The sequence below is a fragment of the Lichenostomus cassidix genome, chromosome 1Aa (assembly GCF_008360975.1).
Source record: "Lichenostomus cassidix isolate B80296 chromosome 1Aa, HeHo_3.0, whole genome shotgun sequence".
In the NCBI taxonomy this organism is placed as follows: Eukaryota; Metazoa; Chordata; class Aves; order Passeriformes; family Meliphagidae; genus Lichenostomus; species Lichenostomus cassidix.
Genome location: NC_139480.1, coordinates 48665514 through 48682739, shown reverse-complemented (window position 1 = coordinate 48682739; position 17226 = coordinate 48665514). Strand labels below are relative to the sequence as shown.

Here is a 17226-nt window from a genome sequence, read left to right as displayed (position 1 = left end):
GTATATATATTATATATATATATTTAAAAAGATGTATAATATAAAGCTATACATATATACGTATATATGATGACTCATGGATGGCCTGCCGCATACAGGATCCTCTGAGTGGTCTTGTCTAAGCCCGAGTGTCCCTTCACCTCTCCTCTCCCTGCCCCTGTCCCCATCTGTTCCGAAATTCAACTACAGCGAACCCCGCCACCTCGGCACCTGTGTTTACAATGTCCTATATATTTGTGGTTAACAAAGTGAAGGTGGTAACTACTGGTGTCTCAATAAAGTTATGACGTTCAAAATAACCATACTATATGGAAAAAAAATGGTGTGGATTTTCTTCTTTGGGGAGGGATGGCTTTTTTAGCTTGGTTTGCTACAAGAGCATTGGCTCCTATGCTCTTGCATGGCCAAGCTGGCAAGTTTAGTGACAATCAGTGGCTTGAATGGAGGAAAGAAACCTAAAGAACTGCCCCTATTGAGATGTTTCAGTGGGAGCTAATGTTTACTTCTTTTACTTGGCTTAAGTTTCAAATCTCACACACCATCAAGTGTCTCTCACCTAATCAGTAGGAAAATGTGAGGAACCTGACATGCCATGTTTGAAGTGGACTCTCATTGTGAAAAGGATGTGGCAATAGGAGGTGTGGATGGCGAACTTACAGGTATATAGAATACAAACCTATATGAAAATAAACACCTGTATTTCCACACCCAGGGAAGCAGATCTGTTGAGTCCTTTGATGTGTCTTCATCTTTATTCATCTATGTGTGACCATTTCTCGGGTGTCTGGTATACTGCAGGCTTTCAAAACACAATCAGATCCTGGGAAATGAGCTCTCAGGGCTTTGCCGACAGTGGGTGTCAGTAATTGGTAGCCCACCACTGAAAAGGATCTTGTTTTAACAGGATTTGAAGTAAAAATGAAACTCAAAATCCCATCCTGTGCTGATGCTTAGCTAAAGCTTCCTTCTCATCCACTTTTAATGAGTCTGTCACCCGAGTACCTGAGCATCACATTTCCTAACCCTTGTGGGGTTTGAGGACAGTAAGCAGAGGCACATGATGGTGAACAGGCTCTAGCCAGTCCTGCAGAATGGCTCCCCTCTTGGGGACACAACTGAGCACACACTGCAGCTGCACATCAGATTGTATGCAAAAGTGTTGGTGGACTGACCCATCTGTCTCATGATTAATCTCTGTTTGGACAAAGAGCATTCCTACAGTCACAGCTTTTGGGGTGGATGTGTTGTGGAGATACCAAGCCCACAGAAAGGCAAATGTCTGTGTTGGCACCAGGTGGAGTTAAAAACTGGTGACACAAGACGTTGCCAAAAGCAAGCATTTCAAATGAATAGGACTCCAACATTACTAGCTTGTTCGTGTTTTCTAATAGATTGAAATCTCTTTTATTTTGCTTTCTGGTATTTCAAATGCTTATGAGTCATGTTTTGAAGCTTCTCCCTGCAGCCATGACATCTAGTAACAGTTCTGTTATAAAGTTGGGTTTGTTTTTTTTTAAAAAAAGTTCACATAATCCCAGGACTCAAAACATTTTGTTTAGTTTATCAAGGAATTAAATAAAATTATATGAAACAACCCATTTCCCTCCCTCAAAAATCCAGCTGGCCTAAAACTGTACAAACTCTGTTTTGCAGTGGTATTTCACTCTCTCTTGGCAGGATCAGCACACCCTCATCATTCCCCCTTTCTCTGGCAGTAGCTCTCCACATTGGCCCTCTGACTCTCAGAGGGTGCTGGGGGAAGGAATATGTTGTTTCCAGCTTTCCTTCCTTAATACTTGTTCTTTCTATCGCCATGTCTTGTTTCTCTGCCTTTCCAGCATGCCTGCAAACAGTGACCTGCAAAGAAGTGAGGAGCATTAGGGCACCTGCACCTGTGGGAAGCATCAGGCTGAAGTTGGTAAAGGTAGATGAGGTGATCTCGGGGTGGAGCTGTGTGAGGCTTCACACCACCACCCCTCCACCATCCCTTTCTGTCTGCCATAGGAGCAGAGCAAGTATGGCAAGCTGGCTGTCAGACCCTTTTTTCCATGTCACCTCCTGCAAGCTTTGTCAAAAATTATGACTCTTCTTTCCAGCCACAGCCTCCGTTATCATAAAAACAGAAAAAAAATCTCCCTAAACATATCTCACACATGATCAGTAGAGAGAAACTAAATGATGTGATAGCTTCTCCTGGCAATCCAATAAATGCTTCTGGGTTTCTGAGTGCCTACAAGAGCACTGTGCCAGGGCTGCCCCAAGCTCCCTGCTCCCCACGGTACGTTGTTCAGTCATGCTGTTCATCTTTCATCCAGCAGCCGAGCAGTGACCATGCTTCTTCCTTTCCTGCAGAGAAAACTCCAATAAAAACAGGAAGGCAGTGGTACAGCTTGGCACCAGGAATACTGTGTGTATAATCCCTAGCACTGAGGTCAGAGAAAATGGGAGAATAATTACAAAAAGAGAGAGAGGGAGGAACAAGAAACATGAGAGGGGGAGCTGTATATCTGGTAGCCACTGAATCATGTAATTCATTTACTTGTGCATGGATGGTGAGGTTCAGTGACCGATATCCTGCATTCCTGGGGAGATTTTGGCTGCATGGGAATACAGCATGGCAATTTCTGAGAGGATTTGCAGAAAGTAAGCATAAATAAAGGTTAAAATAAGATTGATCAATACAGCCAACAGAAACTCGGTGCAGTATTTCATCTTCCAAGTGCTGCATAAAGCTTTTGGTGAGCAGACATTCACAGAGCAGCTCACCAGCTTCTGTGCCACTTTCCTTTGGAGGACTGTGAAACGCTGGACAAATATGCACTTAATGCTGCAAATGGCCTCTTTTGCTAAATCCTACTCTTCACTTTTTTCCAGGCCAAGTAGTTAATTGACTCACTCAAGGTTAGGGCAGAAGCTCAGTGATAGAATCACAGGAATATTCAGGAAGAATCTGGCATGAGTATTTACACCAAGAAAAAAATGCTTTGCACCAGGTCTGCATTCCAGTGCAAACTAGCAGAAAAAAAAACCCCAAATGACAAAGATTAGTGACTACGAGCTGAAGCCAGATATTTAAATTAGGAACAGGGCACATTTTTAACTGCAAGAGGTGACAAGCCATTGTACAAACACGGAAAGTGGTAGATTTTGTATCTTGTATCTTTAGGAAAGTTGTTTTGCTCTCTCATTGAGTTCACATTCTGCCTTATCGCACTCTCATACAGACTCTGCTCTTGTTAGTCTCAAAAGGACTCACTTGTGGATAGAAGAAGACAGAAATGACTCCCGAATTCCCAGTCCTGCAATGCAATACATGCTGACAGTCTCAGGTCACACCCAAAGCCTTGCTGATTTCAGTGTCGCTCTGAGCAAGGACAGAGTCTGACTGTGCTCATCAAGGTGCATGACTGCAACCTTCAATGGCATTAAATAACCATAAGCTGCTGCTGCAATGCTGAAAAAGTGTCATCCTGTTTTAAAGCAAAGACACTCGCCTGTAGCTTTTTAATGACACGGACAATGCTGTGCTATGCGTTTTTCTGCAGCACCAGGAATTCTTCTTATGATACTGGCAAGAAAACAAATCTTTGTCAGTACTAAATCTGTCCATCCTACTTCTAACACAGACTTCAGACCTATTCTTATAATTATTTGTACCTATTCACAGCTTTACCCACAGGAATATTCTGAATGACATCACTGAGACCAAGTTTATACAGAAGCCTAAACCTTGTTTGTAGACCCAGGTTCTAAATTTAGCATTTTCTTCTATCTTTGCACAATATAACCTTTAAAAAAAAATTCTGCCTGTGTTCCTAACTCTGAATGTCTGTATATTTGTGAGCCTTGCATGAAGGGGAAGGATCTGTAACCTTTGTATATTTTGAAGAAAGAGATGTAAAAAAACAAAGGACTTACGGGAAAGGAAGCTGGAATCCTCTGGCAGAAACCCCTGCAGCAAAAGCCATTATTCCATAGAATGAGGTTAATTAACTGGCAATTATTTCTGAAGTACATCTGAATCGAATATATCTGCCACAAAGATGTCACTATAAGATCATCAAGGCACTGCTGGAAGTCAAGATGACTTAACACTCCCACCCTCTCCACAACTGCACTGCCACCCATGACTGAAACTGCACGTCTCTCATGCTGGAGCCCCTGCAGCCACAAAACACACAGGGAAACACACGGGGCTCTTCCCCAAGCTGCTGCTGCCACAGCCTGACTGCCAGCCATCACTCACATCAAGATATGCCATTCACGCTCCTGGAGGGCTCTTCTGCTGACTTAAAATATTGAGAAAGCTGCGAGATTGAATCTCGTGTCTTCCCTCCTCCTCCAGCTGAGCCGATTCAATGGAAACAGCCTACGTCTGCCGAGAAAGAATCTTAAACAAGAGCAAAATCAGTGATCTTTGATTTTGTCTGTATTGCTCAGGCAGGCACATAAGCAATTTCACTGTTGTGCCTGACTGGAGACTACCAAGAACTGCTCCAAAATGCTGTGAATATTGAGAACCACTTGTCACCTGTTCTAGACACCTTCCTACTGCTGCCATGAGGGCATGGTCCAACTACATCCTTGTTATGGCCTGCAAAAGAGAGAGGGAAAGGGCAAGGGACAGACTCCAAGATGAGACACATGGATGCCATGGGTGTGGTGTCTGTGTGACCACATTTCACAGGATCCAGGGTTCACAGTACCGATTGCACCCGGAGTACTGCGCTCACTTTTGCGCCCCTCACTTTCAAAGGACATCAAGATGCTGGAGCAGGTCCAGCAAAGGATAACAAGGCTTTTGAAAGATCTAGAAAACATGTCCTATGTGGAACAGCTGAGGGAACTGGGTTTGTTTAGTCCAAAGAGGAGGCTAGAGGGGACCTCATCACTCTCTACAGCACATGAAAGGAGGTTGTAGTGAGGTCAGGGCTGGTCTCTTCTGCTGTGCCTGCAGTGAAAGAGCTAGAGGAAATGGCCTTAAGCTGAGACAGGGGAGATTCAGAATTTTTTTTCCCCACTGTTATGGTGGTCAGGCATTGGAATAGGTTGCCCAAGGAGGGGATGGAGTCACCATCCCTGGGGGTGTTTAAGAGGCTCTGGCGCTGGGTGATGTGGTTTGGGGCTTACAGTGGCAGTGCTGGGTGGCCAGCTGGACTGGACGATCTCAAAGGTTTCTTCCAACCTTGATGACCCCACGAGTCAATGATCCTCACAATCCTGCCCCTCTCTCCTCCTCCTCCACACACACACTGTGGCAGTGGCGGCCAACAGGTGCTTCACTCTCACACACCCGAAGGCCATAGGTGACAAACGGAGATGCCTACACTCCGCCTGGAGCCCAAGGACGATGCAAGCACAGGTAAATCCCCAGCACCGCGGTTTCGTGGCTCTCCGTGCGGCCCGCCCGCACCGCCTCCCGCCGGGCGGAGCCTGGGCGCTGTGGCGGCGCGGGGCGGGCGGCGGGCAGGCCGCTCCCGCTGCAAGATGGCGGCGCAGAGGAGGAGTCTGCTGCAGACCGTGAGTGGCATCTTCCTTCCCCCCCTCCGCGCACACGCACCCCCAGGTGGGTGCGAGGGACTCCCCGGGCCTCCTCCTCACCCGCCCCCCGCGCTGCCGTGTGGGAAGGGGGAGGTGTCCCCGCCGCGGGGCGGTGGGTCGCCGCTCTGCCGCCCCCCGTGCCGCCTCAGGGCAGGGGGTCCCGGCCCGCGGGGGTCCCTGCGCGCTCAGCGGGCCGCACGCTGGGCTGACCCGCCGCTCTGCAGCGTACGGTGGGCGGCAGGTGGCTGGGGGGCCGTGCCAGTGCTGCGGGCTGCGGGGTGCCCCGCTGTGTGAGGGGCAGCTGGCGTCTGCAGGCCCAGAGGGAGATGGCGGCCCCGGGGATGTCTCTCTGATTGCTGGCTGCAGCAGCAGGCCCCTGCCCCTTGTCCTGGGTGAGTCGCCCGGCGAGAATCCAGGACTTTCCCCGTGCACCCGTGCCCCGGCTCCGTGAGGATCTGATTCACCACAGCTTAAGCTGGTGCTGTGCTGTGTGGAGTGCAAAACTTGCATGCAAATTTCACTTCTGGTTTCTGCTTAGCAAGAGCCGAAGTGCAGCCAGAGCTCATCTCCAGCGGGTAGGGAACCAATATTTCCCTTCTGCAGCAGGGAAATACGAAGTTACTCTCTGTGTTACTACCCTGTTAGCAAAGGGAGAGGGGTTGAGAAGAGTGTGGGGCTGGACTGGTAACCTGTACTGGACCACAATCCTCACTCAGGCTGCTTGGGGGTTACATGGTCTCTTTCCTCTTCCTGTCTGGCAGGAACAGCAGCCCAGTTGGACAGATGACTTACCATCCTGCCATCTCTCTGGGGTGGGCTCAGCTCCAAACCGTTCCTATAGTGCAGATGGTAAGGGGACAGAGGGTCATCCCTTGGAAGACAACTGGTTAAAATTCAGGTAAGTGGGTTGCACCCGACTCCTGCTGGCACAAGTGCAGGTAAAAGAGGTATTTTGTCATACAGGTCTTGGAAGAAGAGGGTGGGGCCTGAGCATGCAGGAGGTGTCTGCAGGAACTTGCTACTTGTATCTGTGTCTTACAGACACCTGTGACCTCTTTGCTTCTGCCCTCTTGGCAGGAGTGAGAACAACTGCTACCTCTATGGTGTCTTCAATGGTTATGATGGCAACCGAGTCACCAACTTTGTGGGTCAGAGGCTCTCTGCAGAATTGCTGCTGGGCCAGCTCCACGCAGATCACAGCGATGCTGACGTGCGCCGAGTTCTGCTGCAGGTAAAGAAGCTTTGAGTGGGAGCAGCTCCTGCTTCTCGCTCTACCCACCTCCTGTTCGCCATCAGGGGAGCAGCATCTGGTTTCTGTGGGGGTTGGAAACATCTGGTGATTGCAGTTGCACTCATCTTGAGCATCTGTAGTGCTTTGTTTCACTCCCGCCTCATTCCCATCTGTCCCCTGGCTCTGTCAGCACAGTGCTGAGAGCTCTCCAGGAAGCTGCAGCCAGTCTTCCCTGGACATGTAGGAACAAGTCAGTCTGTGAAGGAGATGACAGTGAGTGAAGGGGAGAAGTTAATGTGTGGGGAGATGGATTTGTGAGTGTGCTTTCTTGAGTGAGAGGATCAACGCACAAGATCAGATAGGTCTCTGACATTGCTGTGAATGTAATTTTTATGGTGTTGTCTTCTGTTTTGAGTTGTTGCAGATTGTTTTTACAAGTTGTTAACTAGTTGTGCTGAAACAACTGTGTTTCATTGTTATGTAGTGACCCTTGAATGTCTGTATGTAGAGTGATCATCCACTCTTATGAGCTGGTCTTGGAGAAGTGAGGATGGGTAGCCCCAAAGGTCTGTAGGCATTGGATAAGACCTTAGTTTCTCTTTATGGCCTTTTTTAGGCTTTTGATGTGGTGGAAAGAAGTTTCCTGGAGTCCATTGATGACGCCTTGGCAGAGAAGGCCAGCCTGCAGTCTCAACTACCAGAGGTAATATAATCTTAAGAGCAGAGGCATGACACAAGCCTAAGTAAGACATGTCGAGATGAGTCCCCTTCCCACAGAATTTTTATTCCAGATGTGATTTCTGCTTTGTGGACTGTGTGTTTAAGCTGCCCCCTCATTTTGGGTTCCAGGGTGTCCCTCACCACCAGCTCCCTCCTCAGTACCAGAAGATTGTGGAGAGGTTGAAGGTTGTAGAGCAGGAGATCTCTGGAGGAGCCATGGCTATTGTGGCTGTCGTTCTCAACAATAAGCTCTACATCGCCAATGTGGGTGAGTTGTTTTTTGTCAGTGGCTCAGTCTCGGCATTCCTGAGGATGGCAAGGGTTCTAGGAGGTAAAAGAAATTTGAATGTGGGGGACAGTTTCTTTGGTCTGTGGCCAAGCAGTGATAAGCTTGTTACTTATGCAGGCAATTGAAACCAGCCTGACTCTTCATCCCTGCTGATGTTGGCTGATGTGGTGTGTATGGCCAAAGAACAGAGGGAAAATGGCTTGAGGGGAGTAGTGCAGTTCACTGAGAAATAGAGAACTTTCTTGGGAGGTACCAGCTCAAATCTTGATGAAGAGCTGCCTAGCAGGCCCACTGTGCTGCTAGCAAGGCTGCTTTTTGGAGATCATGATGAGACAGTACATGAGCCTTTCTCTTCTTTTCTGTCTTTATTCCCCTCTCTGTTCCTTTTCCCTTTGGCTATGTTCTCCCTGTTAACGGCAGAGCTATCTGGTGCCTCATCTCGCTGCTCCCACTGCAGGTACCAATCGGGCACTGCTTTGCAAGTCCACGGTGGATGGGCTGCAGGTGACTCAGCTCAACGTGGACCACACAACAGAGAATGAGGATGAACTTTTTCGTTTCTCTCAGCTGGGTGAGTATTTGGGTTTCGTGTTCTAAGCTGAGAACATCGCATGACTGTTTATCTGGGGCACCAAGAATGACTCAAGCCACTGGAACAATAAATAACCACAAAAAGAAGCTTACTGTGTTTTCAGATGACAAGTTCAGTGCCTTCTTTTTGTGCCTTTCTAGGCATTCTGAGGCTACAGAGTGAATAAGCTCATCTCACTGACCCTGCAGAAAACTATGCTTTTGTTTCGAGTGTTCGTTTTGTGTCCAGCTGCCAAACTGCCATTGATTTGCCCTCCAGCTGTTGCTGTAGTCGATAGGAAGGCAGGAGGGGAAGCACAGAGCCAGAGGGTAGAAGTGAAGTGGACAGTGTGTGACGGCTCCTGTGGAGGCAAACCACAGTTATGCTGCTTTAAGTTCTGTGTGATGCCTCACCCTCAGGATGGTACATTTCAATATGCCTTTGTACAAGCTGCTTCTGAAAAAAAGCAGCTTCACTTCAGACAGAGGCAGGCAAAGCACTGGCATTTACGGCTCTCACATCAGTAACTATTCAACTCTTAATGCTGACACTTTGCTTTAGGCAATTTCCCTTCTCCTTTACAGTGTTTGACATGTTTTCTTTCTTGGTCTAGAGCTAACCCAGACCACTTGTGTGATTGCTAGTACCAAATTCTTCTTATTGAGATACTTGGGTCCTGTACTTTTATTTACGTAGATCTAAGGTGGCATTCTTCATTAGATTCACCTGGCAGGTATATTCTTATCTGCTGAGGCTGCTGATGTGGTAATTTCTGCTGCTAGGTCTTGTTTTATTCTACTTCTCTTTCATTCCCACTTCTACTCCTGCACTAGGGATATGTGCTATGAAACAGAAGACTAAATGCAAGAATTTGACTGTGTTTTTACTGCTAAAAATGCAGAATTTAGCTGCAGTCCATAGGTGAACTGGGATCTGTTAGATGTACCAGCCTTAACTTGGTGCAGTTAAGGTTGCAGTCCCAGCAGAAGGGAGATTCTGTAGAACAAGACAGTGTGCATAGGCTGTTTTGGTGGCCCAAGAGAGGTTGTTGTAGGGCACAGTGATAAAGAGTAGGGGGGATAGCATTTGCCATGATGATGCCTGTGCCACCCCTGTCTTGGGGGAAGGGTAGGAGAGGTCTTGTGCCTTCGTGGTTCTTCAGCCAGCACACCACAGCTTGTTCAGTGCACTGGGAGAGTTGCTGTTGTTTGACATGACCTCTGTGGCATCCTCTGAGTCTCCCTGTGTTTCTGTGTGTGGATGGTGTGTACCCCCCTGCCAGGAGCTGGCAAATGAGCCAGGCCATGTTGATGAGTCAGCTGTGGTCTGCAGCAGATGGAGGACTTGTGTCTTACTGCTGGGGTAGGTGTGGAGCCATCTGTGCAGCAAGGCTTGGTTTGACTCAAAGGGAGAATTTCAGCTGGACCCCTGCCTTCACCTTGTACTGAGGACAGTCATCCCTAGATAAAATCTCAGTGTTTTCTGGCTGATGGCTCTAAGTGTAATGAGGAAAGGGGGTTGCCAGAACAGACCAGGTAAGCAGCTCATCTGCTCCAAGTCCTGCCTCAAATAGCTGCACTTAAACGGTCCCTGATAAAACCTTCTTGAAGATGGGATTACTTCCTAGCCCCTGCCAGAGGTATATCCCCAAGAGTTAGTTTAAATAAATATTTGTTTGGTCTTTGTTCTTATTTTAGGAGTAGCCCATATCAATTTGAGCACTTGAGTAACTTCAATGCCTCTTGTAGATAGCTCCCCTTTTCTCAGCATCACAGTATGGCTAAGTTTGGAAGGGACCACAGTGGGTCATCTGGTCCAAGCTCCTGCTCATGGAGGGTCATCCCAGAGCATATTGTACAGGTTCTTGAATATCTCCAGTGAGGAAGACTCCACAGCCTCTTTCTGCATTCTAATGTATTAGTGAAATTATCATGTGTAGCTTAGGAACAGGGGTCAATAATAAGTGGAAGACAAAGCAAAATTTTTCATGTTTTCCTCATTCCTGCCTTCTCCTCCCATCACACAGTCGAGAGCTGACAGGCGCAGATGTTCCCCTGCCTTTTCAGCGAATGCCTGTGCACCCAGCCCAGTTGCTGCTGGTGGCTTTGGACCAGGATGTGGGCTTTGTCTCAGGGCCAACTGTTGCATTCAGACTATGCCTGTTGGGCTCTGTGTCTCTCCCTCCTCCTCTCTCCTTCCTAGCTTGGAACTAGTAAATAGGTGTCCCTTGAACGCAGCAAACTGCTATTCCTTTTCTCCCTGTTTAGCTCCTGATGATTCTTCAGCGTCTCGTTTTGTCTTACAGTTCTGTGTAGCTGTGGATATTTCTCTTCTCGGAGGAAGTTCTGCAAGTTTCACAAAGTTAACGATACATTTTTGGTTTTCAATCTGGCAGGCTTGGATGCAGGGAAAATAAAACAAGTGGGAACTATTCGTGGGCAGGAAAGTACTCGGCGCATTGGAGATTACAAAGTCAAATACGGCTATACTGATATTGAACTGCTCAGGTCAGAAAAACTCTGGGGTTTCAAGCCCTCCTTTTCATGATCACTCCATTCTCACCTGCTATGTCACCATTAAATGCTAAACTACTGTGTCTTTCCAGTGCTGCTAAATCTAAGCCCATCATAGCAGAGCCTGAAATCCACGGAGGGCACTCGCTGGATGGGGTGACTGGCTTCTTGGTGCTCATGTCGGAAGGGCTCTACAAAGCTCTGGAGGCAGCTCATGGGCCTGGGCAGGCCAACCAGGTGAGCCTGCTCCCAAGAGAAACATTCCCATGGCTATTATTGACTCACTTCAGTAGTGTCAGCTGCTCTCGTACAGGCTGAACTCCTCATCTGTCCTGTCAGTGCTGCCTGGGTTAAATGCCTGTGCCACCCCATTCCAGTCTGTAATAATATGGGAGCTGCTTTGCCAAGCCAGTTCTCGTAGGCAGCTGCCTGTCCCTTAGGAGTAGCCCATTAAAGGGAGTGGGATGACTCAAGGCACAAAGGTGCATTATCAGCAGGTGAGACGGGCAAGTATCACAGTCAGATGAATTGCCATAAAAACTCGTAGATGCCAGGAGAAGCTTTCCTCCAAAATCTCCTAAAAATCTTTCCTCTGACTTTTTTTTTCCCTTCTCTGCTCAGGAAATTGCAGCCATGATAGCCACAGAGTTTGCCAAGCAGACATCGCTGGATGCTGTGGCACAAGCAGTAGTGGATCGGGTTAAGCGCATTCACTGTGACACTTTTGCCAGTGGTGGGGAGCGGTCCAAGTTCTGTCCCCGTCACGAAGATATGACACTGCTTGTGAGGAATTTTGGGTACCCCCTGGGTGAGATGAGCCAGCCCACACTGACACCAACGCAAGGTGTGTTGGGGAGAGATTGAAACAAAATGGGGGGAGGAAGATAGGATCTCTTGATAAATCCCAGCACTCACCTCACATGTGGAGAGGAGGTAGTTGGTGTAGAAGGAATTTTCTAATTAAACAGATTATTGGCTTTTGAGATGTGAAATCTGTGACAGTTTGACAGCATGCAGTACAGCATCTAAGAAAGGCACTTTGATATAAATTCTTGGGGTTTTTTGCCTGTTGTGCTGCACCCTCAGTTGCTCATGTCTGAACTGCGTTTTATAACTTCTGTTTTCTCCCTTCTCAGGAGGCCGTGTGTACCCAGTCTCTGTGCCATATTCCAGCTCCCAAAGCACAAGCAAGACAAGTGTCACTCTGTCCCTTGTCATGCCTTCCCAAGGCCAGATGGTCAATGGTGCTCACAGCAGCTCAACTCTGGATGAAGCCACCCCCACCCTCACTAAGTAAAGTTCTGCTCTCTTGCTACCCACAGTTTTTTGCTGCACCTCACACTGTGTGAAGTGGTTGAAAAGCCGAGACAGCTGTCAGTTACCTGTCAGTCATTCCTTATCTGGAGCATGCCTGTGCCCCCCCTACAGTATTGACAGCCAGCATAATGTGTTAGCTGGAAAGAGATTGTGTGAGGAGTGGGAATGAGTGAAGCAACAGCTCTGAAGCCAGCTCTGGCAACATGCCTTGGGAGCAGCATCTGCTGCTCGTGGAGGGCATTCTGGCAGTGAGCAGCCCTTCTCTTTGGATCTTGTGTGCCAAGTGTGTTGGGTGCTGTGCACGCAGGGAGTGGGGTGCCCTTCATTTTAGTAAGGAAGAGGGACTATGCAGGTCACCTGTAAAGCTGTTGAAGAGGCTGCGCTGCAGAAGTTGATTTGCTTACAGGCAGAGCCCAGGAAAAAAAAGTGGATAAATCTTAGAATTGGGTCCTCTTTGGATCCACTTTGCAGGGTCACACTAGTTAGTGGCAGTGGTTTAGGTTAGCCTTTGGCACAGGGTGGTGCGTGCACACTGCACAGTGAAGAAGCGCTGTGGGTATTGTGTGCTGTAGCTGCAGAAACAATGAGGCTGACGCACTAGAGCTGCTTTGGCTGCAGCACAGGTCACGCAAGAATAGCTCTCCTTGCTGCCAGACTCTTCCCGTAAAGCTTGTACTGTTCTGGGTATGGGGAGGCCAGCGAGTCCATGCCTTTTTTTTCCTGCTTCCTCTCTATCCCTCAGATGCATGGTTGTACTTAAAGCCCTCCAGTTAATGTGAATCAGATACCTTTGGTGCTGGTCAGTTCCAGTCAGTTCTCAACACTTGTAGTGCTCTAACAGAGCGACTGCAACTTTTTACCTGTCTGCTAGGATGGCTTGATCTGTGAAGAAACTGGTGCTTGTTCTGGTGGTTTTCTTGTCCACTGCATTAGGTGGAGAAGAATAAAGATTCTTATGTTCTCTCTTTTTCCCTCCTTAGCCAAAGCCCAACTGTGACGCTGCAGTCAACCAACACTCACACTCAGAGCAGCAGCTCAAGTTCAGACGGAGGTCTCTTCCGCTCCCGACCCACCCACTCGCTCCAGCCGGATGAGGATGGCCGTGTGGAGCCCTACGTGGATTTTGCAGAGTTTTACCGGCTTTGGAACATGGACCATGGCGAGCAGGGAGCACTGACTGTGTCCTAACATGTATCTGCCTCCTGCAGACACCTTGTGCTCGGCTGGTGAGCAAAGACTGAGGCAAGAGTGAGAGTGTTCCACTGAGGGCCGTGTTCTGCCCTGAGCTAGCTCCTGCCCAGGACGTGCTGGACACTGGGCAGGGGACCTTGTGCACTACACACGTGCTGCCTGTGCCGTGCTCCCAATCCTGGCCAGCCCTGGGAAGCCCTGTGAATAGGGCAAGGGGTCTTGAATGCAACCCTCACTGCAGGATTTTGCAAATAAAGGTGCAGAGAGGGCTCCTTGTGGATAACACAGAGTCAGGGCCCGTAGGAAGGCTGTGTGTGTACACGTGTGTAGGTGTACACGTGTGTGCCTGCGTGTGTGTGCGTGTGCTGTCAAAATGTTTCCACAACTCAGTTCATAATGCTGTGATTCCAGTGTTCAACTCCATAGAAGATACCTCTATTTTGCAGAATAAATAACTTATAGCTACAGTCATCGGCACCTGTGTGGCTTGCTCTCTTCCTTATAATGTCATGTGTGGGTGTGACAGCTCCTCCTGGTGAAACCTTCTATTCCTCCAGAAACCTTGCAACAGGAAAGCTGCTGAGAAAGTGGCCTGAAGCCTTCAAGGCAACTTAATAACATAAGCTCTTTGTTTACTTATGTGCTGAGCTTTGGCACTGAATTATGGCTCAGAGTCAAACCATAAATTCAGGTAATTGTTTTATGTAGGTAAAATGCATGTTGTTTCCCTCAATGCAGGCCATCTGGAAAGTTGTAGAAGGCAGGTGGAGTTTGTAATGCAGTTTTCTTGTACAGGCACCTGGTAGTGCACAGCTGGAAGTCACAGCTCTGTCGTAGTGCCTTAAAGATGCAGATGTGCACCCTCGAGTCAGAGTCCTGCTGAGGACAGATGAGAGCAGGAGTCCTGCTGGCTGCACAGCGGGGTGAGCCCAGCCCTGGACTTGCTGGCCGAGGCATCCGGATCACGGCGATCTTCCTCTTCAGTTCAGATTTCTGACGGCAGGCGGCAAGCGAGGCTCTTCCCTCCCTGCTCCAATTGTCCCCTCAGCCTGCCTCGCAAACCCGGGAGGCCTCGGGGGTGACCCGCAGCACTCGGTACCTCTGGGGAGTTGTGATGAGGCACCAGCCAAAGCCAGCAGAGGGCTAGAGGGGATTAGAGGAGAAGGGGCAAGAGGAAGAGCTGTCCGGGATTCCTTCCTGCATTGATTTTTGCATCCAGGCTTGTCACCTTAGGAAGAAGGGGAATGAGAGGGGGTTAGGATGATGCAGCAGGGGATGCTGTAGTTAAGTCTGGTGTTTAGCCAAGCCCTGATGTGTGCAGGTTTGAGATGCTTGCAGCATGCCAGCCTGGAAAGCTGGAGAAGGGGATTTATGCCTTTGGATAAATTAAATAGCACTGAGCGCCCTGAGGCAAGACCTGAGTTCACTGAGAAACATGTGGGCAGGATCAGAGCGGTGAGAAATGCCCGTTTCCTCAGAAGGCACAGCAGGGATCCCGTGTGTGTAGGTGGGTGGCTCTCTGCCTGTGCCCCCTCCAGGTGCCGCTGGCACGGCTTTGCCCTGCAGGATTCCATGTGCTGCTGGACTGCCTGCAGAAGCTTGTGTTTCCCTGCCCCTCTGGAGTTCCCAGGAAGGCTGGGTGTGCTGAACATGCCAGCACAGGCACCTCCTGTCGAGACCCTTCCACCCCTGCCGGGGAGGTGGTGTTCAGTGGCATGAAGGCAAAGGCAGCAGAGTTGCAGGAGGTTTGGTGCCTTGTCCCCGAGGGTGAACGAGGCAGGGGCTGGCAGTCCCTCAACCCTGTCGTCTGCCCTTGCCTCTGCCCCACAAGGAGCGGAGAGTTCAGGTGTTTGAGCCCAGCCTGGCCTTGCTGTCCAGGGCTGCTCTGAAATGTCATTTGACCTGGGGGTCCTATCCTCCAGATTGTTGTGTGACTGTTTAACAGGATAGTGTGACCCTGGTATGGACTAAAATGAAGTTTTAAAGGTTTTGTGCTATTCTGTGTTCCCTAACCTGGCACAGATTTAAATAACTGTATAAACAAGTTTTTCTTGCTTATTTCCCCATCCCATTTATCTCTGGTATTTGTGAACTTATACCAAGAACTGTTCCAATGGGAAGCATTCCAGCAAGTGGATGCTCCAGATAAAAGTTTAAGAATTGCCAAACACACTTATATAAAGCAGATCATGCAAAACAAACTGATCCTTAGGCATCATGACCAGTTTAGGAAGTACAAAAAAATAAAGTGGGTAGGAGAGGGTGGATCACACTAAGCTGTGCCTGTACAGCCACTGGAAAAAAGATGTGGAAAATAGGTTTTCTGTGCATGCTCTGTAAGCCATGGCTTAGGAGTGCAGGTCAAAGGAACAGACTGAACATTGTGTACAGGGGCAGGAGGCTCATGAGCCAATATTGGTATTTAATATTGTCCTCAGGGAGCGAGGGGAAGATGCAGGTTGTAACAACAGTGGAAAAACCTCCTCTCCCCTGCCCCTTTAAAATGAAGGAGTGGCTAGCAGAGGACAGAACCAGAGTGATCTGGAGAAACAAGAGCAGGGGCCTTTTTGCAGTGTAGTGAAATTCAAAACCACTAGAAATGTAAAGACCTAGACAGAGAAAAACAGGGCAGCTATGCTTCACAGGTCTGCTGGACAGAAGCTGGCAAATAAAGATTTTAATATGCAGGACAAGTTTGTCTTAAAGGCAGCTAGTATTATTTTTCAAGAGCTATGCCCCTGCAAGACAAGGGTAGAAATGAGAAGTCCAGTCCCTAGAATGGGAGTAGCAGGAATGCTTCGCCCAGTGAGACAGGCTGGGAGGAGGTTATCACCTCACCAGGTGGAAATGCCTGGATGTGAGACAGGAGATGCCCCATCCTCCACCCCATCCCTAATTTTCTGTCCCTCCTTGCTTCTCTCCTGCAGAGAAATCTTTCCAGCAGCTCAGTAGGAAGCACCCAGTGGAGGGGGCTTGGTGGATGTCAGTGAGACACCCATGCTGGCAGCTGCCTGCCCCTCCTGACCCCCCTACATCTCATGGTCCCAGGAGACATATGGAGACCTCTGCAGCACTGGGAAAGGGCAGTTGTGCCCTTTCCACCCCGGCCTGGGGTGGAACAAACCATCAGAGGGAGACATGAAAAGTCTCGAGCTGCCTTGTGGTCTGTTGGTCAGGAAACAGAGGGGCACTTTTGATGCCACCTAAAACTGAGGTTCCCAGCATCTCTGTTGCTGAAGGATCACCAGGGACTTTTTTATTTTAAGCTCTCCATTAGCTGAACAGCACACCCATTTATAACAAAATCTTTAAATAGCAGAGGATAGCCAGGAAGGGTCATGGCCAGCAGTTAATGCTCGGCTCCAGTGCATGGTCTGTGAGGAAGTCACACTGGGCTTGGGTTCTCTTCAGCAGCCCAGGCATCAGCTGAAGCTAAGACAGGCTGCTTTGTTCCCATCCACCTGGTTGCTTTTGTCACACCTGAAATTTCCGACAGGGAAGAGGCACATGGTGAGCGAGTGCCACTTGATGCCACCAATACTCTCTGGATCACACAAGGGTAATGCAGCATCCTCAACCAGAGTCTCTGCTCCCTCAGCCACCTGCACACTCTGAAGAGGAAGGAATGTGTTCCTCCCCCCTCTCCTCTCTTTTTTCCCCCACCACATTAAGGCTTTTAGTGTTAGGAGATCAAAGAGTTTGTGGCATCACTGAAAAAATGCCACAACTGGCCTTGGGTCTTCTCAGAGTGGAGATAGCCATAGCTGAAGGGTGAATCTGGCTAAAAGATATAAATATCATTTAGTTTGATGGCTAATAGATAGTTGTTTATACAAAATAATCTGATTTTTCC

At 48.7% G+C, this 17226-nt stretch overlaps 1 protein-coding gene and 1 long non-coding RNA gene across 3 annotated transcripts; one reads left to right on the top strand and one right to left on the bottom strand.

Annotated features, from left to right (window-relative positions):
* Positions 1-1371: 1371 nt before the first annotated feature.
* On the bottom strand, positions 1372-5252 carry LOC146443741 (uncharacterized). Its single transcript, XR_014849284.1, has 2 exons — positions 3919-5252; positions 1372-3568 (listed from the first exon to the last, which is right to left on the bottom strand). It is a non-coding gene; the product is annotated as an uncharacterized LOC146443741 (long non-coding RNA).
* Positions 5253-5254: 2 nt separating this feature from the next.
* On the top strand, positions 5255-13844 carry TAB1 (TGF-beta activated kinase 1 (MAP3K7) binding protein 1). 2 transcript variants are annotated; one of them, XM_085048727.1, is made up of 11 exons: positions 5255-5362; positions 6303-6439; positions 6619-6772; positions 7389-7475; positions 7622-7760; positions 8239-8352; positions 10748-10859; positions 10958-11102; positions 11487-11709; positions 12002-12158; positions 13163-13844. In XM_085048727.1, exons 1-11 carry the CDS (start codon positions 5351-5353, stop codon positions 13368-13370), a joined length of 1488 nt encoding a protein of 495 aa, XP_084904853.1. In that variant the 5' UTR covers positions 5255-5350; the 3' UTR covers positions 13371-13844. The 2 variants fall into 2 exon arrangements, with proteins under 2 accessions (XP_084904853.1, XP_084904852.1); XM_085048726.1 differs by lacking the exon at positions 5255-5362 and adding an exon at positions 5398-5520.
* Positions 13845-17226: the final 3382 nt, after the last annotated feature.